The following is a 25554-nucleotide window of genomic DNA, read 5'->3' on the forward strand; positions in this document are numbered from 1 at the left end:
GGATTAGTGGAGGGGCTGTGGGAGGGGGGATGGGATAAATGGGTAAGGGGCATTAAGGAATCTACTCCTGAAATCATTGCTGCACTATATGCTAATTAACTTGGATGTAAACTAAAAAAATAAATCAAAGAAAAATACCCCCAAAAAAAGAAAGAAAGAAAACAAGATCCATCTATATGCTGTTTACAACAGACACATTTTAGACCTACAGACACCTTCAGCATGAAAGTATGGGGATGGAGAAAGTATGGGGATTATGCTAATGGTAGCTAAAAGAAAGCCAGATTTGTCATACTTATATCAGACGATCTAGATTTTAAAATCAAGACTGTAACAAGAGATGAAGGGAATTATATCATAATTAAGGGGTCTATCCACCAAGAAGATCTAATAATTGTAAACATTTATGTCCCAAACTTGAACACCCAAATATATCAATTAATCACCAACATACAGAAACTCATTGGTAATAATACCATAATAGTAGGGGATTTCAACATCCCACTTACAGCAACAGACAGAAAATCAACAAGGAAACGATGGCTTTGAATGACACACTGGACTGGATGGACTTAACAGATATATTCAGAACATTTCATCCTAAAGCAGCACAATACACATTCTTTTCAAATGTACATGGAACGTTCTCCAGAATAGATCCCATACTGGGACACAAATCAGCCCTCAACAAATACAAAACGATTGAGATCATACTATGCATATTTTGAGACCACAATGCTATGAAACTAGAAATCAACCACAAGAAAAAATTTGGAAAGACAACAAATACCTGGAGACTAAAGACCATCCTACTAAAGAAAAAATAGGCTAACCAAGAAGTTAAAGAGTAAATTAAAAAGTACATGAAAGTTAATGAAAATGAAAACACAACACCCCAAACCTCTGGGAGGCAGTCATAAGAAGGAAGAACATAGCAATCCAGGCCTTCCTAAACAAGGAAAAAAGGTCTCAGATACACAACTTAACTTTACACCTTAAAGACCTGGGAAAAGAACAGCAAATAAAACCCCAAACCAGCAGAAGACAGGAAATAATAAAGATTAGAACAGAAATCAAGGCAATCAAAATCAAAAGACTAGAACAGATCAATGAAACCAGGATCTGTTTCTTTGAAAGAATTAACAAAATTGATAAACCCCTAGCCAGTTTGGTCAAAAAGAAAATGGAAAGGACCCAAATAAATATAATCAAGAATTAAAGAGGGGAGATCACAACCAACACTGCAGAAATACAAACAATAGTAAGAGAATATTATGAGCAATTATATGCAAATAAATTAGTCAGTCTGGAAGAATTGGACAAATTCCTAGAAACATATAAACTATCAAAACTGAAACAAGAAGAAATAGAACATTTGAACAGACCCATAAACAGTAAAAATAAAATCAAGTTAGTAATCAAAAATCTCCCAAAAAACAAGAGTCCAGGGCCAGATGGACATTTAAAGAAGAGTTAACACCTATTCTTTTGAAGCTGTTCCAAAAAATAGAAATGGAAGGAAAACTTCCAAAGTCATTCTGTGAAGCCAGCATTACCTTGATTCCAAAACCAGACAAAGATCCCACTAAAAAGGAGAACTACAGACCAATTTCCCTGATGAACATGGATGCAAAAATCCTCAACAAGATACTAGCTAACTGGATTCAACAATACATTAAAATAATTATTCACCATGGACAAGTGGGATTTATTCCTGGGATGCAGGGCTGGTTCAATATCTGCAAAACAATGTGATACATCATATCAATTAAAGAAAGGATAAGGACCACATGATCCTCTCAATAGATGCAGAGAAAGCCTTTGACAAAATACAGCATCTTTTCTTGATAAAAACCCTCAAGAAAGTAGGGATAGAAGGATCATACCTTAAGATCATAAAAGCTACATATGAAAGACCCACCACTATTATCATCCTCACGGGGGAAAAACTGACAGCTTTTCCCCTAAGGTCAGGAACACAACAGGGATGTCCACTCTTGCCACTGTTATTTAACATAGTACTGGACGTCTTAGCCTCAGCAATCAGACAAACAAAGGAATAAAAGGCATCCAAATCAGCAAGGAGGAAGTCAAATTTTCTCCCTTCACAGATGACATGATACTTTATATGGAAAACCCAGAAGATTCCACAAAAAAAAATTGCTAGAACTGATCCATGCATTCAGCAAAGTTGAAGGATATAAAATCAATACACAGAGATTGGTTGCATTTCTATACACCAATAATGAAGCAAAAGAAAGAGAAATCAAAGAATCGATCCCATTTACAATTGTACCAAAACCCACAAAATACCTAGGAATAAACAAAACCAAAGAGGTGAAAAATCTATACACTGAAAACTATAGAAATCTTATGAAAGAAATTAAAGGAAACAAAAAAATGGAAAAATATTTCATGCTTCTGGATAGGAAGAACAAATATCGTTAAAATGTTGATACTACCCATGGGGCGCCTGGGTGGCGCAGTCAGTTAAGCGTCCGACTTCAGCCAGGTCACGATCTCGCGGTCCGTGAGTTCAAGCCCCGCGTCAGGCTCTGGGCTGATGGCTCGGAGCCGGGAGCCTGTTTCCGATTCTGTGTCTCCCTCTCTCTCTGACCCTCCCCGTTCATGCTCTGTCTCTCTCTGTCCCAAAAATAAATTAAAAAAAAAAAATGTTGATACTACCCAAAGCAATCTATATATTCAATGCAATACCTATCAAAATAACACCAGCATTCTCCATAGAGCTAGAACAAACAATCCTAAAATTTGTATGGAACCATAAAAGACCCCGAATAGTCAAAGCAATCCTGAAAAAGAATACCAAAGCTAGAGGCATCACATTCCCAGACTTCAAGATGTATTACAAAGCTATAATCATCCAGACAGTATACTAATGGCACAAAAACAGACACTTAGATCAATGGAACAGAATACAGAACCCAGAAATGGAACCAGAAACCTATGGCCAACTAATCTTTGACAAAGCAGGAAAGAATATCCAATGGAATAAAGATAGTATCTTCAGCAAATGGTGTTGGGAAAACTGGACAGTGCATGCAGAAAATTAACCTGGACCACTTTCTTACACCATACACAAAAATAAACTCAAAATGGATGAAAGACCTAAATGTAAGACAGCCATCAAAATCCTAGAGGAGAAAGCAAGCAACAATCCCTTTGACCTCAGCAGCAGCAACTTCTTACTCAACACATCTCCAGAGGCAAGGGAAACAAAAGCAAAATGAACAACTCAGACCTCATCAAGATAAAAAGCTTCTGCACAGCAAAGGAAACAATCAACAAAACTAAAAGGCAACCAACCAAATGGGAGATTTTGCAAATGACATATCAGAGGAAGTGTTATTATCCAAAATATATTAAGAACTTATCAAACCCAACACCCAAAAAACGAATAATCCAATGAAGAAAGGGCAAAAGAGATGAAACACTTCTCCAAAGAAGACATCCAAATGGCTAAAAGACACATGAAAAAAATGCTCAGCATCACTCATCATCAGGGAAATACAAATTAAAACCACAATGAGATACCACCTCACACCTAACAAAATGGCTAAAATTAACAACTCAGGCAACATAGATGTTGGCGAGGATGTGGAGAAAGAGGATCTCTTTTGCACTGCTGGTGGGAATGCAAATTGGTGCAGCCACTCTCTAAAACAGTATGGAGTTTCCTTGAAAAGTTAAAAATAGAACTCCCCTACAACCCAGCAATTGCACTACTAGGTATTTATGCAAGGGATACAGGTGTGCTGTTTCAAAGGGGCACATGCACCCCAATGTTTATAGCAGTGCTATCAACGGTAGCCACAGTATGGAAAGAGCCCAAATGCCCATCAACAGCTGAATGAATAAAGAAGATGTGGTATACGTGTATACAATGGAGTATTACTTGGTAATAAAAAAGAATGAAATGTTGCCATTTGCAACAACGTGGATGGAACCAGAGGGTATTATGCTAAGTGAAATTAGTCAGAGAAAGACAAATATCATGTGACTTCATTTGTATGTGGAATTTAAGTACAAAACATGATCATTAGGGAAGGGAAGCAAGAAAAATATAAAAACAAGGAGGGGGACAAAACATAAGAGGCTCAAATACAGAGAACGAACTGATTGCTGGAGGGGTTATGGGTGGGGGGAGGGCTAAATGGGTAAGGGGCACTAAGGAAGACACTTGTTGGGATGAGCACTGGGTGTTATACATAGAGGAGGAAGCACTGGAATCTACTTCTGAAATCATTGTTATACTATACGCTAACTTAGTAGTAAATTTTTAAATAAAGAAATAAATAAATAAGATTTAGCAATGAATAAATAAATAAAATTTAGAAATAAATAAATAAATAAATAAATAAATCTAACACAAAATTGCAACTGAGGGAGAAGAGTTCCCCACACCTACAAGCAATTCTCAGAAACCAACTGGGTGTCCTACAATTCAACTCAATCCTGACACTGTCTACCTGAGAACCGTTTCAGATCCCACAGGTTAAGGGTTCAGTCCTGGAAGACTGGCACCACCCCCCATTTCTGATGCCACTTGCAACCCAAGTTATCACCTGTGCTCCTAAGCTAATGGTTATAGATCTGAGACTCCAATGACCACCGCCCTCCTTGGGTTTGATTAATTTACTAGAACAGCTCACAAAATTCAATGAAAGATTTATTATAAAAGGATATCATCCAGGAACAGCCAGATGGAAGAGATGCATAAGGTAAGGTTTGTGGTAAGAGCATGGAGCTTCCATGCTCTCTGAATGCATCAATCTCCCCAAATCTCCACCTGTTCACTAACCTGGAAGTTCTCCAAACTTGGGTTTTTATGGAGGCTTTATTACTTAGGCATGATTAATTAAATCAGTGGCCACTGGGCATCACTCAACCATCAGTACCTCTTTGCTCCCCCAGGCTCCAGGGGTGGAAATGAAAGTACCCACCGTGCAATCACAAGTTTGGTTTTCTTGGCAACCAGCCCCCATCCTTAGTTGACCTGGAGCATATCAAAGGTCACCTCATTTACATAATGAAAAACATTTCTGTCTCTCTCATTACTCAGGAAATTCAAGGGTTTGAGAAGCTCTGTGCTACAAATCGGGATGAAGACCAAATACATATTTCTAATTGCAAACCAGAATATCACAAGGTCCCAGCTATGCTATATACTAACTGTGAACTTTTGCTAATCAATTAACTTTTCAGGACCTCACTGTCAATGTTTTAAAAGATAGGCAGAGTTCCAGTTCAAGATGATGATGTAGGAAGACTGAACCCACCTCCTACATGGAACACACTAAATTATACCTATTAATAGAACAATTCCTCCTGAAGAACTGAGGGCTGACTAAACAGCCACTGAATCAAAGATAGAGAGAATGGCAAGAGAACAGCAATAGAGGCAGAGACACGGTAACAAAGAGAACCCCACCCCTGACGCTCTGAATGGGAATGGGGAGAGACAGTACTGAGGACCAGGGAACACATCCCTCTGTCTTGGACACAGAAAAATAACCTTGGTTTAAAAGAGTAACTAGTGTTAGAGGAAGTTCATTAGGTTCTAACAGGATGCCTGGAGGCCAGCAAAGCAGTTCTGTGCAGCCATTGGGAAAGTTAGAGGCCCATTGGCAGCATTCCAAAACAAAGCCACAAGAAGCCAAATCAAACCAGGCTGACCCAAGAGAAAGAGTTTCTCAGACAAACAAAAGATAAAAGAGTTTATCACCACTAAACCAGCCTTACAAGGAATGTTAAAGGGGCTTCTTTAAGTGGAAAAGAAATGGCCATAATTAGATATAAAAAAAACTACAAATAAAAAGATATCAAATATGACAACATATACATAAAATGTGAAGAAGGAACTAAAAAGGGAAAAGAAAAAAGATAAAAAGAAAGATTTATCTTTTTTGTATCTTTTTTTGTATTTTTTTAAATTTAGAATGTGTTTGAATTTAAATGACTGTCAAATTCATATACACTGCTATTTTCTTAGGATGTTACATGTGAACCAAAGACCTAAAATTTATGACAGGTACACAAAAAATAAAGAAAAAGAAAACCACACAAAACACCATAGGTATTCATCAATCGTAAAGAAAGAGAGCAAGAGAAAAAAGAAACAAAGAGCTATGAAAACAAAATTTTTAAATGGCACTAATTACATACCTATCAATAATTACTTTAAATGTAAATGGCCTAAATGCTCCAATCAAAAGACATAGAGTGGCAGGATGGATTAAGAAAAAAAAAAGACACATCTATATGCTGACTACAAGAAACTCACCTCAGACCTAAAGATGCATACAGACTGAAAGTGAAGGGATGGAAAAATATTCACCGTGCAAATGAAAATGAAAAAAAAAAAAAATGCCAGGGAGGCAATACTTCTTTCAGACAAAATAGACTTTAAAACAGTGACTGTAACAAGAGAAAAGAAGAACATTACATAATGATAAAGGGATCAATCCAACAAGAGGGCACAACAATTGTAACTATCTACACACCCATTACTATAGCACCTAAATGCATAAAGAAAATATTAACAGATATAAGGAGAGAAATTGACAGTAATACAATAATAATAGGGGACTTTAATACTTCACTTACATCAATGGACAGATTATCTAGAGAGATAATAAGGAAACAATTGTGTCTTTGACACATTGGATCAGATGGACATAACAGATACATACAGAACGTTCTATCCAAAAACAACAGAATACACACCTTTTGAAGTACACGGGGAACATTCTCCAGAATAAATCATATATTAGGCCATAAAACAAGCCAATAAATTTAATCAGATTGAAATCATACCATGCATCTTTTCCAACCAAAACACTTATTAAACTAAAATATCACAAGAAAAGAAAAAACACAAAAGCCTGAAGACTAAACAACATTATACTAAGAACTCAGTGGGTCATTGAAGCAATCAAAGAACAAATTTAAAAAATACATGGAGACAAATGAAAATGAAACCACAACAGTCCAAAATCTCTGGGACACAGTGAAAGCAGTTCTAAGAGGGAAGTATATAGCAATACAGCTCTACCTCAAGAAACAAGAAAAAACTCAAATAAATAACCTTATACCTGAGGGAACTAAAAAAATAAGAACAAACAAAACTCAAGGTGAGTAGAAGAAAGGAAAATCAGAGCAGAAATAAATGACATAGAGACCAAAAAGAAAAAAGAAAAAAGATCAATGAGACCAAGATCCGGTTCTTTGAAAAATTAAAAAAAACGAAATAAAAAAACTGACAAACCCTTAGACAGACTCATCAAGAAAAAAGAGAAAGTACCCAAATAAATAAAATCAGAAAGAAGAGAGAAGAAGTAACAACCGACACCAAAGAAATACAATTATAAGAGAATACTATGAAAAACTACATGCCAACAAACTGGACAACCTAGAAAAAATTGATAAATTCCTAGAAACATACACTCTTCCAAAACTGTATCAGGAAGAAATAGAAAAATCAGAACAGACCAACTGTAAGTAACAAAACTGAATTGGAAATCAAAAACTACCAAAAAGTAAAAGTCCAGAGTCAGATGGATTCACAGGTAAATTCTACGAAATATTTAAAAGAGAGTTAATATCTATTCTCCCACGATTTCAAAAAATAGAAGAGGAAGGAAAGCTTCCAAATACTATGAGGCCAACATTACCCTGATACCAAAACCAGACAAAGACACCACAAAAAAAGAGAACTACAGGCCAATATCCCTAATGAACACAGAGGCAAAATATTAGCAAACCAAATCTGCAATATATTAAAAATATCATTCATCATGATCAGGTGAGATTTATTCCTGGGATGCAAAGATGGTTCAATATTTGCAAAACAATCAACATCATACACCACATCAACAAAACAAAGGATAAAAATCATATTATCATCTCAATAGACATCAGAAAAGCATCTGGCAAAATTCAACATCATTCATGATAAAAACAAACAAATCTCAGCAAAATAGGGATAGAGGGATTATACGTCAACATAATAAAAGCCATTTATGAAAAACCCACAACTAACATCATATTCAATGGTCAAACACTGAGAGCTTACTCTCTAAGGTCAGAAACAAGACAAAGATGTCCACTCTCACCATTTTAATTCAATATAGTATGGGAAGTCCTAGCCATAGCAATTAGAAAAGAAAAAGAAATAAGAGGCATCCATATTGGTAAAGAAGAAGTTAAACTATCACTATTTGCAAGCAACATGATACTATGCATAGAAAATCCTAAAGACTTCACCAAAAAACTACTATAAGTAATAAACAAATTCAGCAAGGTGGCAGGATACAAAATTAATACCCAGAAATCAGTGTCATTTCTATACACTAACAACGAAGTTGCAGAAAGAGAAATTTTAAAAATGCCATTTACAATTGCACCTGAAAAACTAAAATACCCAGGAATAAACTTAAACAAAGAAGTGAAAGACCTGTACTCTGAAAACTATAAAACACTGGTGAAAGAAACTTAAGATGACAAAAACAAATGGAGAAATATTCCATGCTCATGGATTGGAAGAATTAATATTGGTAAAGTGTCCGTATTACCCAAAGCAATCTACAGATTCAACGCAGTCCCTCTCAAAATACCAATGCATTTTTCACAAAACTAGAACAAATAATGCTAAAATGTGTATGGAACCACAAAAGACCCTGAATAGCCAAAACAATCCTGAGAAAGAACAACAAAGCTGGTGGTATCACAATTCCAGATTATAATACATCCTACAAAGCTGTAGTAATCAAAACGCTATGAAACAGACACAGAGATCAGACACAGAAACAGACACAGAGATCAACAGAACAGAACAGAGAGCCCAGAAATAAACCCACATTTAAATGGTCAATTTAGGGGCGCCTGGGTGGCTCAGTCGGTTAAGCGTCCGACTTCGGCTCAGGTCATGATCTCGCAATTCGTGAGTTCAAGCCCCGCGTCGGGCTCTGTGCTGACAGCTCAGAGCCCGGAGCCTGTTTCAGATTCTGTGTCTCCCTCTCTCTCTCTGACCCTCCCCCATTCATGCTCTGTCTCTCTCTGTCTCAAAAATAAATAAACGTTAAAAAAAAAATTTTAAATGGTCAATTTATCTATGACAAAGAAGGCTAGAATATACAATGGAGAAAAGACAGACTTTTCAATAAATGGTACTGGGAAAACTGGACAACTATGTGTAAAAGAATGAAACTGGACTACTTGCTAACACCATACACAAAAATAAACTGTAAATGGATTAAAGACCTAGACATGAGACCTGAAAGCATAAAAATCCTAGAAGAGTACACAGGCAGTAATTTCTCCGACATTGACACTTCTCTAGATATGTCTCCTAAGGCAATGGAAAGAAAAGCAAAAATAAACTAGTGGGACTACATCAAAATAAAAAGCATTTGCTGGGGCACCTGGGTGGCTCAGCCGGTTGAGTGTCTAACTCTAGATCTCAGTTCAGGTCTTTATCTAGAGGTCATGAGTTCAATCCCACTCTGGGATCTGCACTGGCTGTGAAGCTTAAAACAAACAGAAACAAAAATATTTGTACTGTGAAAGAAACCATCAACAAAAAAAAGAAAAAAAACCTACTGAATGTAAGAAGACATTTGCAAATGATATATCCAAAAAGGGGTTAATAGCCAAAATATGTAAAGAACTTCTACAACTCAACACCAAAAAAAACAAACAATCCAATTTAAAAAATGGGCAGAGGACCTGAATAGACATTTTTCCCAAGAAGACATACAGATGCCCATCAGATACATGAAAAGATGCTCAACACCACTAATCATCAGGGAAATGTAATCACAAGCACCATGAGATATCGCCTCACACATGTTAGAATAGCTAAAATCAAAAAGATAAGAAACAACAAATGTTGGTGAGGATGTGGAGAAAAAGCAACCCTCATGGACTCTTGGTAAAAATGTAAATTGGTACAGCCACTGTGGAAAAAGTATGGGGATTCCTCAAAAAATTAAAAATAGAAATACCATTTGATCCAATAATTCCATGTCTAGATAGTGTTCAAGAGCTGCACAAAGTATGCCTCACATAGTATACAATATATTTACATAGTACGCTTTCAGTGTGTGCTTGTAAAATAAAGGAATGAATAAATATCTGCTGGGTCTACCACAATATGTCCAACAATGAACTCCAGCCCCTTCCCACAAAACATATTCTTCTGGTAGCATCCTATCTCAGTTGATGCAACTATGCCTTTCTGAATGGTCAGCCTAAAAATCTTGGAGTCATCCTTGATTCCTCTTTTCTCACATCTCACACCTAATCAGTTAAGACTCATTTTGTTATAACCTTCACAATGTAATGAGAATCTACCTCTACCATGTCCACAGCTCGCTCCCTGTTCTGAGCCACAACCACCTCTCCCTTGCTTCCTAGTTGGTTTCTTTAAGTCTCCTCCACCCCTAGTCTGCTCTCTTCATGACAGCTGGAGCACTCTCTCCAAGCCCTTCCATTCAGAGTTAAATCCAGAACCTCTCATGCACAGGGCCCTGCATGGTCCCATCCCCACTGCCTCTCTGACCTCATCTCCCTCCAGTTTCCCCTCTTGTTCCCTACTTCAAGCACACTGGTCTCTGTAATATTCATCAAACTCATCAGGCATGCTGTCACCTTGGGATCTTTGCTATAGGCTTCCTTCTGCCTGGAACATTCTTTCCCTAGATATTTATTGGTGAACTCCTCATATCCCGGAAGTCTTTGTGCATATCACTTTCTCAAGGCAGCTATTTGATCATTCCATTTAAAACTGTAATGTCAGGGGTGCCTGCGTGGCTCGGTTGGTTGGGCGTCCAACTTCGGCTCAGGTCATGTTCGTGGGTTAGAGTCCCGCATCAGGCTCTGTGCTGAAGGCTCAGAGCCTGGAGCCTGCTTCGGATTCTGTGTCTCCCTCTCTCTCTGCCCCTCCCCCAATTGTGCTCTCTCTTTCAAAAATAAATAAACATTAAATGGTGTGAACTGAAAACAAAAAACAAAAAAACTATAATGTCAGTTGAACGTCTGACTTCAGCTCAGGTCATGATCTCACAGTTCTTAGGCTTGAGCCCCGTGCTACGGTCTGTGCTGATGGCTCAGAGCCTGGAGCCTGTTTCAGATTCTGTGTCTCCCTCTCTTTCTGCCCCTCCCCTGCTTGCACTTTCTCTCTCTCTCAAAAAAACAAACATTAAAAAAAATTTTTTTAATTGCAATGTCTCGACTCTCCCCATCTTCCTTATCCTGTTCACGTTTTTCTTCTTTCTATAGCACATATTACTATCAAACATACTATACAAGTTATTTATTATATTTATATTTTATTGTCTGCCTCCTCTATTGGAACATGAGTTTCATGATGCAGGGTTTATTGTCTGTTTGGTTCTCTGATCTGTCCCAAGCGCCTAGAAGATGCCTGGCACTTGGTAGAGGCTAAATTGATATTTTTTTCATTAAGTGAATAAAAAATGATAGCTATGGAGGTCAAAAATTATGGTAACAAACTATACATGTGTAGGACTTTACAACTGCACGTAATCTTATTTCACTGACCTGATATAAACTGACACTAATATGTGCCAGACACATATTTAGCTCCTTGTATATCTCAAATCAATACAACTACCTTTGAAAATGCATTTTATTTATTCCTTCATTTTACATGGGCAGGGTCTAAAACGCACAGGGTCTAAAACGCAAGGTCACTCATTGTCATAACTAACACCCATAACCCCTTCTTTATGCCATAGCTAAAATCCCATCTGTGGAAAGCACTTTGTTATCTAGAAACTGTGAGGTCCCACGCGCATGTCTACCCTGGAACGTGCATAGTGTTGTAACACAGACCAAAGGCAGACCTGGAAAATCATAAAACATGCTGAACAAATAAATAAGTGAATAAGTAAGTTGATGCATAAACAAATGACATTGGGCAAGTTATCTGACCTCTCAGAAATATAATTTCCAGGAGCCTGGGTGGCTCAGTCAGTTGAGCGTCCAACCTCGGGTCAGGTCATGATGTCGCAGTTCATGAATTCAAGCCCGGTGACAGGCTCTGTGCTGACAGCTCAGAGCCTGGAGCCTGCTTCAGATTCTGTGTCTTCCTCTCTCTCTGGTCCTCCCCCACTCATACTCTGTCTCTCTGTCTCTGTCTCTCTCTTAAAAATAAATGAAATATTTAAAAAAACGTTTACAAAAAGAAACATAATTTCCTCATATGTCAGATGAAGACAGTAACACATATCATCTAGGATGACTGTTATAAGACAATGTAGAAGTATTTAGCATAGTGCCTGGCATTTAGTAGGTGCTCCCTACATAACAAGCATTACTAGATCTCAATGGTTGCTGGTCAGACTCAGGTGGGAGACTGGTTTACAAGGGCAATGCCACAGGATTTATTTCCAAGGTTCATATTCATTTCCATTTACTTCAAAACAGTTTTTATTAAAGTATAAGAATCATAAAACTAGGGACACCAAATGGGCAAGGTGGTCAGCCACTGACTCTTAAAGACAGTCCCTCCAAGGATAAAGAGCAAGCAACATGCTGGGGTGGTCCGAGGCAAGATTTATTCTCCCTTCCCTTCTATTCAAGAGATTCTATTCCGACCCAGACTCTCCCAGAGAAAATCATCATCATTATCTGTATTTCACTTTCATGATTTGTATTATAAAAAAATAAAATAATACACAGCTTATGTTATTTAATCCTCAAAACATTCTTATGTATTTACTATTCTTTGCCCCATTTTACAAATAAGGAAAGTGAGGCTCAAAGAGGTTAAATAATGTGCCCAAGTTTATACTCATTACAGATACTTTGGAAAGTAGAGAAAATACAATGAACTTATTAATATTACTGTGAATTTCTTCTGGTTGTTTCAATTATGTAAACTTTTTTTAATTTTTTTTTAATATTTATTTTTGAAAGAGAGAGAGACAGAGTGTAAGTGGGGGAGAGAAAGAGAGAGAGGGAGACACAGAATCTGAAGCAGGCTCCAGGCTGTAAGCTGTCTGCACAGAACCCAACATGGGGCTTGAACTCACAAACTATGAGATCATGACCTGAGCCGATGTCAGTCACTTAACCGACTGAGTCACCCAGATGTCTCTCAATTATGTAAAGATTCTTTATAAATTTGAATGAAATGTATACATAATTTTATATTCAGCTTTCAGCTTTTTTTCCCTTAACACTTCATTTAAAAAGTTAGAGAGGGAGAGAGCAAAACCATAAGAGACTCTTTTTTTTTAAATATGAAATTTATTGTCAGATTGGTTTCCGTACAACACCTAGTGCTCATCCCAAAAGATGCCCTCCTCAATACCCATCACCCACCCTCTCCTCCCTCCCACCCACCATCAACCCTCAGTTTGTTCTCAGTTTTTAAGAGTCTCTTATGCTTTGGCTCCCTCCCTCTCTAACCTTTCTTTTTTTTTTCCATCCCCTCCCCCATGGTCTTCTGGTAAGTTTCTCAGGATCCACATAAGACTGGAAACATATGGTATCTGTCTTTCTCTGTATGGCTTATTTCACTTAGCATCACACTCTCCAGTTCCATCCACGTTGCTAAAAAGGGCCATATTTCGTTCTTTCTCATTGCCAGGTAGTATTCCATTGTGTATATAAACCACAATTTCTTTATCCACTCATCAGTTGATGGACATTTAGGCTCTTTCCATAATTTGGCTATTGTTGAAAGTGCTGCTATAAGCATTGGGGTACAAGTGCCCCTATGCATCAGTACTCCTGTATCCCTTGGATAAATTCCTAGCAGTGCTATTGCTGGGTCATAGGGTAGGTCTATTTTTAATTTTCTGAAGAACCTCCACACTGTTTTCCAGAGCAGCTGCACCAGTTTGCATTCCCACCAACAGTGCAAGAGGGTTCCTGTTTCTCCACATCCTCGCCAGCATCTATAGTCTCCTGATTTGTTCATTTTAGCCACTCTGACTGGCATGAGGTGGTATCTCAGTGTGGTTTTGATTTGTATTTACCTGATGAGGAGCAACATTGAGCATCTTTTCATGTGCCTGGTGGCCATCTGGATGTCTTCTTTAGAGAAGTGTCTATTCATGTTTTCTGCCCATTTCTTCACTGGATTATTTGTTTTTCAGTTGTGGACTTTGGTGAGCTCTTTATAGATTTTGGATACTAGCCATTTATGAAAAGCCCACAGCTAATATCATCCTCAATGGGGAAAAACTGAGAGCTTTCCCCCTGAGATCAGGAACACGACAAGGATGTCCACTCTCACCGCTGTTGTTTAACATAGTGTTGGAAGTGCTAGCATCAGCAATCAGACAACAAAAGGAAATAAGGAAATCAAAGGCATCAAAATTGGCAAAGATGAAGTCAAGTTTTCACTTTTTGCAGATGACATGATAATATACATGGAAAACCCTAAAGACTCCACCAAAAGTCTGCTAGAACTGATACATGAATTCAGCAAAGTTGCAGGATACAAAATCAACGTACAGAAATCAGTTGCATTCTTATACACTAATAATGAAACAACAGAAAGACAAATAAAGAAACTGATCCCATTCACAATTGCACCAAGAAGCATAAAATACCTAGGAATAAACCTAACCAAGGATGGAAAAGATCTGTATGCTGAAAACTATAGAAAGCTTATGAGGGAAATTGAAGAAGATATAAAGAAATGGAAAAACATTCCCTGTTCATGGATTGGAAGAATAAATATTGTCAAAATGTCAATACCACCCAAAGCTATCTACACAATCAATGCAATCCCAATCAAAATTGCACCAGCATTCTTTTCGAAGCTAGAACAAGGAATCCTAAAATTTGTATGGAACCACAAAAGACCCCGAATAGCCAAAGTAATTTTGAAGAAGAAGACCAAAGCAGGAAGGATCACAATCCCAGAACTTTAGCCTCTACTACAAAGCTGTAATCATCAAGACAGCATGGTACTGGCACAAAAACAGACACATAGACCAATGGAATAGAATAGAAACCCCAGAATTAGACCCACAAAAGTATGGGTCTTTGACAAAGCAGGAAAGAATATCCAATGGAACAAATGGTGCTGGGAGAACTGGACAGCAACATGCAGAAGGTTGAAACTAGACCACTTTCTCACACCATTCACAAAAATAAACTCAAAATGGGTAAAGGACTTGAATGTGAGACAGGAAACCATCAAAACCCTAGAGGAGAAAGCAGGAAAAAACCTCTCTGGCCTCAGCTGCAGCATTTCTTACTTGACACATCCCCAAAGGCAAGGGAATTAAAAGCAAAAATGAACTAATGGGAACTCATGAAGATAAAAAGCTTCTGCACTGCAAAGGAAACAATCAACAAAACTAAAAGGCAACCAACTGAATGGGAAAAAAACATTTGCAAATGACATAAGAGACTTTTAAAAACAGAATAAACTAAGGGTTGATGGGAGGTGGGAGGGAGGGGAGTGTGGGTGATGGGCATTAAGGAGGGCACCTGTTGGGATGAGCACTGGGTGTTGTACGAAACCAATTTAACAATAAATTTCATATTAAAAAAAAGCATCTCCCCAGGATGATATTCTTCAGAAGATGTTTTTTAGGGTCACCTGGGTGGCTCAGTCGGTTAAGCGTCCAACTTCGGCTATGGTCATGATCTCATGGTTTGCGAGTTCAAGCCCCAAATCAGGCTCTGTGCTGACAGCTCAGAGCCTGGACCCTGCTTTGGATTCTGTGTCTCCCTTTCTCTATGCCCTTCCCTAGCTCACACACACTCTCTCTCTCTCTCAAAAATAAACAAACAAACAAAAAGATGTTTTTTTAATGGTGCGTTATAAAAAACCACCATAATTTATTTAACCACTTCTCTATTTATAAGCTTTTGTGTTAATTCCCTATTTGTACTATATTAAATGACCTTTTTCTGTAAATCTCTAGACAATTTTCCTTAAAATTTAGGGTCCAGATAGAATCTCATGCAACATGAAGACAATGTCACTTGCTCCTTTAGAAATTAGAAAACATACTCATAAAACTGTCATTAACTCCCGACCCCAACTACTCTTCTCCAACCTGAACATCTTCAAACACCTCAGCCCCTCCTCCAAGGACTCCTTTCTGCCCTTGTTTCCTCCTCTCTCCTACTGAATCCTTTATGCCATCCTTACACCATCAACACACACTTGGACCTCATAGTAGGTGAGGACGTGAATGAGGCTGACAGAGAGTGAAAGGGGCTCCCCTCTCCTGCATCATGTCGCCATCACCACTGAGGAGTTGCTGTGGGCCAGGCTCAGTCCATGAGCTTCATACATTCTCCTAGTTCATGCTCAGCACAACCCTTTAAGATAACTATTAATGTGTTCACTTTAGAGCTGAGAAAAAGGAAGCTCAAAAAATTAGTGTTTAAGTTGCAAGACCAGCAACAAGCACCCACAGGAATCACAACACAGTCTGGGAGACATCTCAGATCTTCTTGCCAGAGAGCTCTCCCTCCTGCAGTGCTCTCCTCCAGCCCCCTCCCCCTGCAATGCTTGTGTGCTACACCCTCCTTCCTTCCCTAGCCTCCTACTACTGAAAAACTTCAGAGATTCACATTGGACTTAACTTTGCCCAAAGGAGGTAGCATGACACCATAAAAAAAGCACTGGTCTAGAAGCCAAAAGACAGATCTCAGCTTCAGTCCCAGCTCTGTCTCACCAAACAACACCCTCCCTCTGCTTGGTGCTCAAGTTCCCCATCTGGACCTAAAACAGCTGAATTAAGTGCTGTGATTCTATACTGGAAAAGTGGAAATACACCAAAAAAATTTCATTTCAAGATAATAATAGTCAGTATTTGAGGAGTTAAAAAAAAAACAAACTAGAAAGCGAGTAAGTAGCTTTCCATCATTAATAATTCCTCTCCTGTCTCGCCTGGGGACTGGTGGGGGATAGAGGTCCGCGTCACACGTCTGCCATGCCTTGCCCTGAATATGATCCCACATGCATTTCGACACATGTCTTGAAAGAGAAAGGAAATTTGCAAAGCAATCAAGAAACATTTCTATTTTAAAAGATTAAAATGTCAATAAGTCTTTTAAGAGTCCTTCAAGCTTCAGGTATTAGAGGATTCATTTACAGGGAAGAACACCTTGTCAGGTGGGCCTGGGCTTTGGGAAAAGGGTGCCAAGACTGCACCTCAGTGAAATACACTCTGGAATTGCTCTATTTCCAAAAAGTGAAGTGGCTTTGGGGACCACATACCGGGAGAGCCCGTTTGAAAGACTGGAGAAGCCAGCCACTCTGTGAATTCTGACCCCTCCACCTCCTATGCTGCGAGAAGTACCCCCCACCATGGTCTAGTAGAGAGCAAGTCTCTACAGAATAAGATTTGTGTGGAGACATTCTCTGAGCTTGAACTGCCCACAAGCAGAGGGAATAGTAACCATAGTGGTATAACATGTGCTTGCATTTATCGAATAGTGTTGTATATATCGAACAGAGCACTTTATAATTTTAATGTTTATTTTTGAGAGGGGGGGAGGGGCAGACAGAGAGACACAGAATCCCAAGTAGGCTCCAGGCTCTGAGCTGCAGCACTCACGAGCCGTGAGATCATGACCTGAGCCAAAGTTGGATGCTTAACTGACTGAGCCACCCAGGAGCCCCCAGAGCACTTTGAAGGCATCACTCACATCTCAACCATCGCTCTGAGAAACTACCATGACTGTCCCTATTTTTTCAAATGAGGAAAATGGGGATTAGAGTGAATGAGTGACTTGGCCATGTTCCCACACTAGTAAGGGAGAGCCAGCAATGCAACCCAAGGTGCCTGGCTTCAAAGGTACCTTCTTAGTCACTATACAACACTCCTGACTAAGAAAATGGGGGCATATGATCACCCAAAGAAGACTGTCCTCAGCAGCTCAGCTAAAGGGTAAACAAGAAAATGGCTAAAGGAGAAGGAATCTAAGGATGCCACAAGAATCTGAAATAGATAGATAGATGATAGATATATCAACTCATACTTGGTGCATTTGAAGGCAGAGTCTGAGAAATACTCAGATACTGTGCAGCAGGACTGTCGTCTGGACATTGAGGACAAAACAGTGAGAGCAAAGCCAGTGAGGCTGTTTGCTGTAAGTATCCGTGATCAGTTCAGGTTTATTGCAGCCATTGAGTCACCTAATGACCAAGACTCCATGATAACTGACCTTAGTGAGCTCCACTCTCCTCGGTGGAACAGCAGATGTCAAGAAGTCTGGCTAGAGAAGTGAAAGGCTGCGGTAAACTTTTAAGCACAGAAGGTTAAGGGAAGCTCATAGGGAATCACCCCAGCCAAAGCCATTGGCTTTGCTTTAGCACCTCTCCTTTGGAAGCCATAGCACATTCATGGTTAGCAAGAGAACCCTGAGGCTTGCTAATGAGACCCCAGGGGCACTGCATCCCAATTAGAGGAGTGGGCCATAGAGACAGCCACCGCTTTGTCACATTAACTCAGTGGTTCAGACAAACTTTAGAAGCAAAGGGAGCCACTGTTTTCATCCTGACTTTGGATTTTTATGGTGAATCATCCTGAATTCATTCATTCAACAGTAGTTATTAAGTAGTTACCATATAGAGGACATGGTTTATGCCATCTATTTAGAGAAGTATTGAATATAATATATATTACATATAAATATATAAATATAAATAACTGGTATTAAATATGAACTGATCTATGTTTTCTATCGTTGTTTTTTAAATAACAGGGACAAGTTTGACCTAAATTAGCCCTTGACTCTTGCCTTATATTAACATAGCATTTTGAAAAGTATTTCTACCCTGTGAGGAGGGTAAGACAGACAAGGGGCAGTGTAATAGGGGTGCTCAAAAGCATGAACCAAGGAGTCAAGTTGCCTTGTTTAAAGACTGCCTTTGCCACCTGGAGGATATATAACTATTAACAAGTGGCTTAACATCGCTGGTATGCCATTTTCTCATCTGCAATGTTTTCTTTCTCAGACTTAAAGAAATAAGTATACAATTCCACAATAATTGGAGATGTAATACCACTGCCACCACCCTCCAGCAAGCGGGAGTAGGATTCAATTTTAAAAATCAGTAAAAACAGGGGCGCCTGGGTGGCTCAGTCAGTTGAGTGTCCAACTCTTGATTTGGGCTCAAGTCATGATCCCAGTGTTGTGGGATCAAGCCCCGTGTTGAGCATGAGATTTTCTCTCTCTCTGTCTCTCTCTCCCTCTCTCTCTCTCCCTCTTTCTCTCTCTTCCCCACTTGTGATCTCTCTATCATTCTGTCTGTCTCTAAAAAACACACACTCACACACACACACACACACACACACAAAAGTAAGCACTGGGTGTCATATGTAACAGATCAATCACGGGGTTCTACTCCTGAAGCCAAGACTATACTGGAAGTTAATTAACTTGAGAATAAAATAAATAATAATTAAAAATTAAATAAATAAAAATCAGTAAAAACATAGATCTGAACAACATATGAACCACCTTAATCTTACTGATATTTGTAGAGCATGACACCCTAAAACGAAATACATACTCTTTGAAGCATACATGGCACATTTACCAAGATAGACCTTATGTCGGGCCATGAAACAAGCTTCAATAAATGTAAAAAGAACGATATCATTCACAATGGAATTAAATTAGAAATAAGTAACAACAAGATATCAAGGAAAAAATAACTATTTGGAAAATAAACTATGTACTTTAAATAATCCACTAGTCAAAGACGAAATCACTTTTAAAAATTAGAATACATTTTAACTGAATATTAATGAAAATACATGAGAAATTTTATGGGACACATTGCTTAAAGAAACTTAACAGTTTTAAATTCTTAAAATTAAAAATGAAAAAAGCCACCTGGGTGGCTCAGTCAGTGAAGCGTCCAACTTCGGCTCAGGTCATGATCTCACAGCTCGTGAGTTCAAGCTCCACATCGGACTCTGTGCTGACAGCTCAGAGCCTGGAGCCTCCTTCAGATTCTGTGTCTCCCTCTCTGTCCCTCCCCACTCACACTCTGTCTCTCTGTTGCTCTCTCAAAAATAAATAAACATTAAAAAGACTTTTCTAATGAAGAAAGGTATAAAATCTGTGAATAAGTCTATACCTTGAGAGAGAAAAGAAATGAGCAAATTTAGATACAAAGTGGAAGGAAAGAAGAAATATAACAGATATTAACCACATAGAAAACAAAAACAGAAGAATTTTTGATAAGAGCCAGACAATGATTCTTTGAACATATCAAGAAAATTAATGAATCCCTAAATAGGCTGCAGAATTTAAAAAAAAAGACAAAAAACAAAAAAACAAACAAAAAACAGAGAAAGTAAAAAATTTTAATTTGGGGAAGAAAATGGTTAGCACACAGATTTTGCTGAAAATAAACGGTAATAGAATATTATGAATAACCTTAAGTTTTAATATCAATGTCATTTGTTGATCTAAAGTCATCAAATTCTATGACTTAGGTTAAATGTATAAATTCCATATATATATATATATATATATATATATATATATATATAATTTATATAACTGGCCCAAAATCAACAGAAAATCTGAATAGCCCTATATCTGTTTAAAAAAATTGAATTCACACCTTACATACATTGCACACACCAAAAAAGTTCCAAGCCAAGATGAATTCATTAGTTTCATCAAACACTTTAAAAAAAGTGTTTTAAGTCACTTAAAATGACTTAAAATTTACACAATGTTTTCACAAATTTACACAATGTTTTACACAAATGTTTACAAATTTACACAAATTTTTTCACAAATTTGTGAAATTTACACAAATCTACACAAATGTTTTCAAAATTAGAAAACTTCCCAAGTTATTTATGAGACCAGCATAACTCTACCACCAAAACCAGGCCAAAAAAAAATTAAAATAAGAAAATCACAAACATCACTCGTGAATATAGAGGCAAAAAATCCTCAGTAAAGCATATTTAAGTCAAATGCAGGAATGTATGCAAGGGATAACAGATCATGACCAAGTGGGGTTTGTTTATCTTAGGAAAACAAGGTTGTTTTAATATTTAAAAATCAGAGAGGCGGTTCAAGACAGCAGCACAGGAAGATCCCGAACTCACCTCTGAAGAATTCTGGACTCTGAAATATAGTTGACAACTCACGTAGACAAAACATCAAGGGCTTTGGTCTTCCAAAGCCCTCTTTGACCTCCAGTGTCTTCTACTGCAAGGTGAACATTGTGTCACCTATGGGGCAGCATTCTCCTGAGATTTAATTTTAGGAAACTTATTTGTGAGTTCTCAATTCCTATAGTTTTTTTTTTTTTATTCCTATTTCTCATTCTCCAATCTGTATGGTGTTCTCAAGAACGATGCCATTTTTAGCATTACGTCACTAGAAAAAAAAAATCTCTCTTTGGCCAACATATTGAGTTTGGACCCTACGCATTAGGTAACTCTTGCAGCTCAATGCCTAAGTTTGGCCTGATGAGAGAGAAGAGGAGCGTTAACTGACTGAAGCATCATATCTTCCTGCTTCCAGATCTGGCATCTCAGGCACTGGTTTTCTGTGGACCCAGAAATACCTGTGAACACTCACAAGGCAATTCATGCTGCATAGTTTTTAAAAACACTTTTTATTTACTCTGAAGGGATTCCAGGGGGAAATACTTGACAATAAGGAGGTTTTCAGCCCTCAGATTTGGAATTCAGAGACTTGGAATGTAGTTTTGTTCTGGTGGTCTTTAAAGAGAGGCAGAGGAATGCACACAGAGAGCAAAGGCTCCAAAATTAGGCAGACCAGGGTTTGAACTCAGGCTGTGTGGCCTTGATCAAAATATTGATCTCCCCAAGATTCAGTCTCTCCATCTGTAAAACAGGAGAGTCATACACACCTAACCAGAGTGTTTTAAGATTAAATGAGATAAAACATATGACATCTCTTGGTTAATAGTAAAATATACACATACGTACATGTTCCTTGTTTATTTATAAATATTATTCTCAGAAATGATATCAAGAGTCATTATTTGTCTTCGGTGATATAACATTGCTATCTCACTTCAATAATTGGAAAGAGAAATATAACAACCATTTTTACATCTGAAACACTAATGACTTACGGAAATGTAATTGACCAAATGTTTGTTGAGTTTTGCTACATGTCACTTACAAAAGATTCAAAGGTAAGTACAATTCAGGCCATAGTCTCAAGAGAGTGACAGTCGGGTGAGGGGGATTAAGCACTGAAATACAAGTAGTAAAGGCTTTAAAGGACTCTGTCTAGCTGAGTGCTGTGGGGACTCAAAAAAAAAAAAAAAAAAAGGCAAAGGCCATATCTGAATAGGATCATCATGGAAGCTTCCTAAAGGAAGCAGCATTTTAGATGGGTATTGGAAGGTAGGTGGGATGTTAACAGGTAGAGAAATGAAAACTATTTTAGGTGGAAGGCACAAGGCAATGAGTGTTCAGGAATCAATGAACTCTACCAAAGTGTCACTGAAAATAAGTAAAGGACATTAAGAGAGGGCCATGCCTTGAAGGTGCTGCGTGTCAAGAAGGAGTTCATGGTTGACTCAGAAGACAATGAGGAGTCACTGAAAATTTTTGAGGGAAAATAAGATAAAATAAGAGAATTACTTCCAAGTGGATAATCTGAAAGCACTCAGGTGGGGGAGAATCATCTACTGTGAATGAGGGTCACTGTTGGGGTTACAGTTTGCAGGCATATAGTCTGACTCAAAAACAAGAGGATTAAAATATCATAGGACAAACAGTGAAGACTCAAGGACATTTAAACCATTAATCCACAGGCAGCCCCAGAATGGAGCCTGGGAAGGAGTGGGGGCTCATGGATGGAGAATGACAAGGCAATATGGCGGCACAGGAGAGCAGGTTAACAGGGTGCTTGGTGGGAATGGCCGAGAAGTGCAAGAAGTCAAGAGGCTGAAGACAGAGAAAATGAATAGCCCAAACAGCCAAGGTATAAGGGGGAAAACAAGAAAAAAAAAGGACAGACAGGTGTAAACAGAAAAGAATGTTAGACACTAAAATGTTACTGATATGTGAAAAATAAAGCTTGTGCCTACAATTAGGTATCACTGTCTAGGGCTTTCAAGTCACTTAAAATCTCCTGTGGTTCCACTTGATTCTTTGAAAACATGAGTCTAATGCTAATGTGAGTTCATATGAGTCTGCTGGCAAGAGTCAAAATGCCTTCTGCTCTGTGGACTAGACCCTTCTAGGTCAGCTGTCCTGACCAGAGTCCACTGGGCAAATTTTAGTTTATTGAGTTAACAGAATTGCTAAGCACTTGAGTGACTTCTGTTTCTCTGCCTACCTTCCTCCTCCCCAAATCCAAAGGTTCAGACTCCGCCAACACAAAAGCCACATGGCCACTAATCCCCAAGGAAGCCTTCCTCCTCTTCCATCAACCCCCTCATTATTCCCAGAAACACCCCGGTTTTCTGGAAGGGTTCATTCTCTCAAAACCAGCCAAGCTGCCTCAAGGTCACTGTGAAATGTGGAAGTGCAGCATTAGAAGACCCCTGCTAGACCTCATTCTAGAGCCTCCTTCAATCCTGTCCAATCCCATAAAGATGAAGAAATTGAAATTTAAAGAAAAAGGTGATAGGCCCAAGGTTAGCCCATCAATTAAAGGTAGAGGCAAAGTGAGATCTGCCCCAACTTCCCATCCCTTGCTCCTCTTTATTTTCCCTAACTAAGTCATCTATTTCTCTTTCCAGATCACTTTCCTCCCTGTCAGTCTCCTCATGGCGTTTTTCACTTCAGCATTCCTGAAGGAGTAAATGATGGGGTTTAAGAGAGGTGTGACCACTGTGTAAAACACAGCGACTATCTTGTCTGCAGGGAGGGTGACACAGGGCCTCATGTAGACAAAGGAACAGGGTATGAAGAACAGGCCCACAACTGCAACATGAGAGGCACAGGTGGACAGAGCTTTGCGCCGAACTTCTGAGGTCTGGGTGCTCAGGGCGTGCAGGATGACCACGTAGGAAGCAAGCAGTACCGTGAAGCTGATCACTGAAATGGAGCCACCATTGGTGATGATTAGCACACCGATGAGGAAGGTGTCTGAGCAGGCCAGCTTCAGCACAGGGTGGACATCACAGAAGTAGTGGTCAAGGACCTTGGGGCCACAGAAGGGCAGCTGGGAAATAAGGAATGTTTGCCCGACAGAATGCAGCAAGCCCCCACCCCATGCTGCCCCCACCAGGAGGCCACAAGCACACCGGTTCATGATGACAGTATAGTGCAGGGGCTTGCAGATGGCCACATAGCGGTCATAGGCCATCACTGTCAGGAGAAAGATCTCAGTGCCACCAAAGAAATGGAGGAAAAAGATCTGTGTGATGCAGCCTTTGAGGGAAATGATTTTCCTTTCAATAAAAGAGTCAAGGATGAGCTTGGGGGCTGTGACAGAGCAGTAACAGATCTCCACAAAGGACAAGTAGCCGAGGAAGAAATACATGGGGGAGGTGGGCCCTTTGTTGCCCATGATTGTCACCACAATGAGGCCGTTACCCAGCACAATGGCCGTGTACATGAGGAGAAACATCACAGAAATGGTCTTCTGCACATCCTGATTGGGGGAAAACCCCAAGAGAATGAGTTCAGTCACATTGTTCGTAGTTGCCATGTTTTAAAGCCTAGCAGACTGGAGTCAAGAAATCAAAGAACTCTCCTTCAACGATTAGAAACATCCTCCTCAGGCCTTGAGGACAATTGTCATTCTCCTCTTTGGGCTTCTCCGAAACATGTTCTCCTTAAGACAAGTGGACAAAACATCATCAAATGTTTGCTACCGACCCCCAAATAGGACTTTGTAATAACACTGCCTGGAAGTGTTTTTCTCTAAAGCAGGCACATACGTTAGTTAGTGAATCCTCACAACAAAAATGAGAAGATATTTTATATCTAAGAACATTGAGCCTCAGAGATTCAGTCACTACTTGAAGGCCTCACAGCTCGTATCTGACCTGAGATCTGATTCCTTCAAGACTAAGCTTCCACTACATCTCATGCTCCTGAAGTGGGCTTTATACTGGTTGTAGGATTTGCATTTCAGATTTGTCTCGAGTCTTAACACCCTCATGTGGAACCAGTTTTTTGCAGGGAGCAGTAGACCTTCTCAACCTCCATGATACCACAACCTGGGGAACTAACCAGGCTCCCCAAGAGGCATTTTTAAGAAGTCGAAAGGGGGAAGGACAGTCACCAACTTCAACCACCATCCATGAAGGGAGAGATGAAGAAGGGAGGTGTCTGCAAGGTGTCACGTGCTGACTGCCTCAATAGTCCTGGGGCCACTGGCCAAGAAACAATTCAAAAGTCTCTTAAATCCCGCTTCCTAACAGCCTATCATCCCAGCTTGCTAACTCAGGGTCTCAGAGCACAGCGAGTCCACACAGGGAAAGATGCTGAGGTGGGTACCAGGACTGTCTCTCCAAGCGAAGGCATGTTAGAAAGAGCCCGACACACTGCAGAGAGCTCTGAAGACTGACAGAGGGGGATCGGACACAGACGATCCATGGTCAGGGCCTCTGAA

General features: G+C 39.2%; 1 protein-coding gene across 1 annotated transcript; it reads right to left on the reverse strand.

The window, feature by feature from the left end:
* Nucleotides 1–23715: 23715 nt before the first annotated feature.
* Nucleotides 23716–24648, reverse strand: LOC125916440 (olfactory receptor 4X1). Its single transcript, XM_049622647.1, has one exon. It carries the CDS (start codon nucleotides 24643–24645, stop codon nucleotides 23716–23718), a length of 930 nt encoding a protein of 309 aa, XP_049478604.1. The 5' UTR covers nucleotides 24646–24648.
* Nucleotides 24649–25554: the final 906 nt, after the last annotated feature.

This window comes from Panthera uncia, chromosome D1 (assembly GCF_023721935.1).
Source record: "Panthera uncia isolate 11264 chromosome D1, Puncia_PCG_1.0, whole genome shotgun sequence".
Taxonomy (NCBI): domain Eukaryota; kingdom Metazoa; phylum Chordata; class Mammalia; order Carnivora; family Felidae; genus Panthera; species Panthera uncia.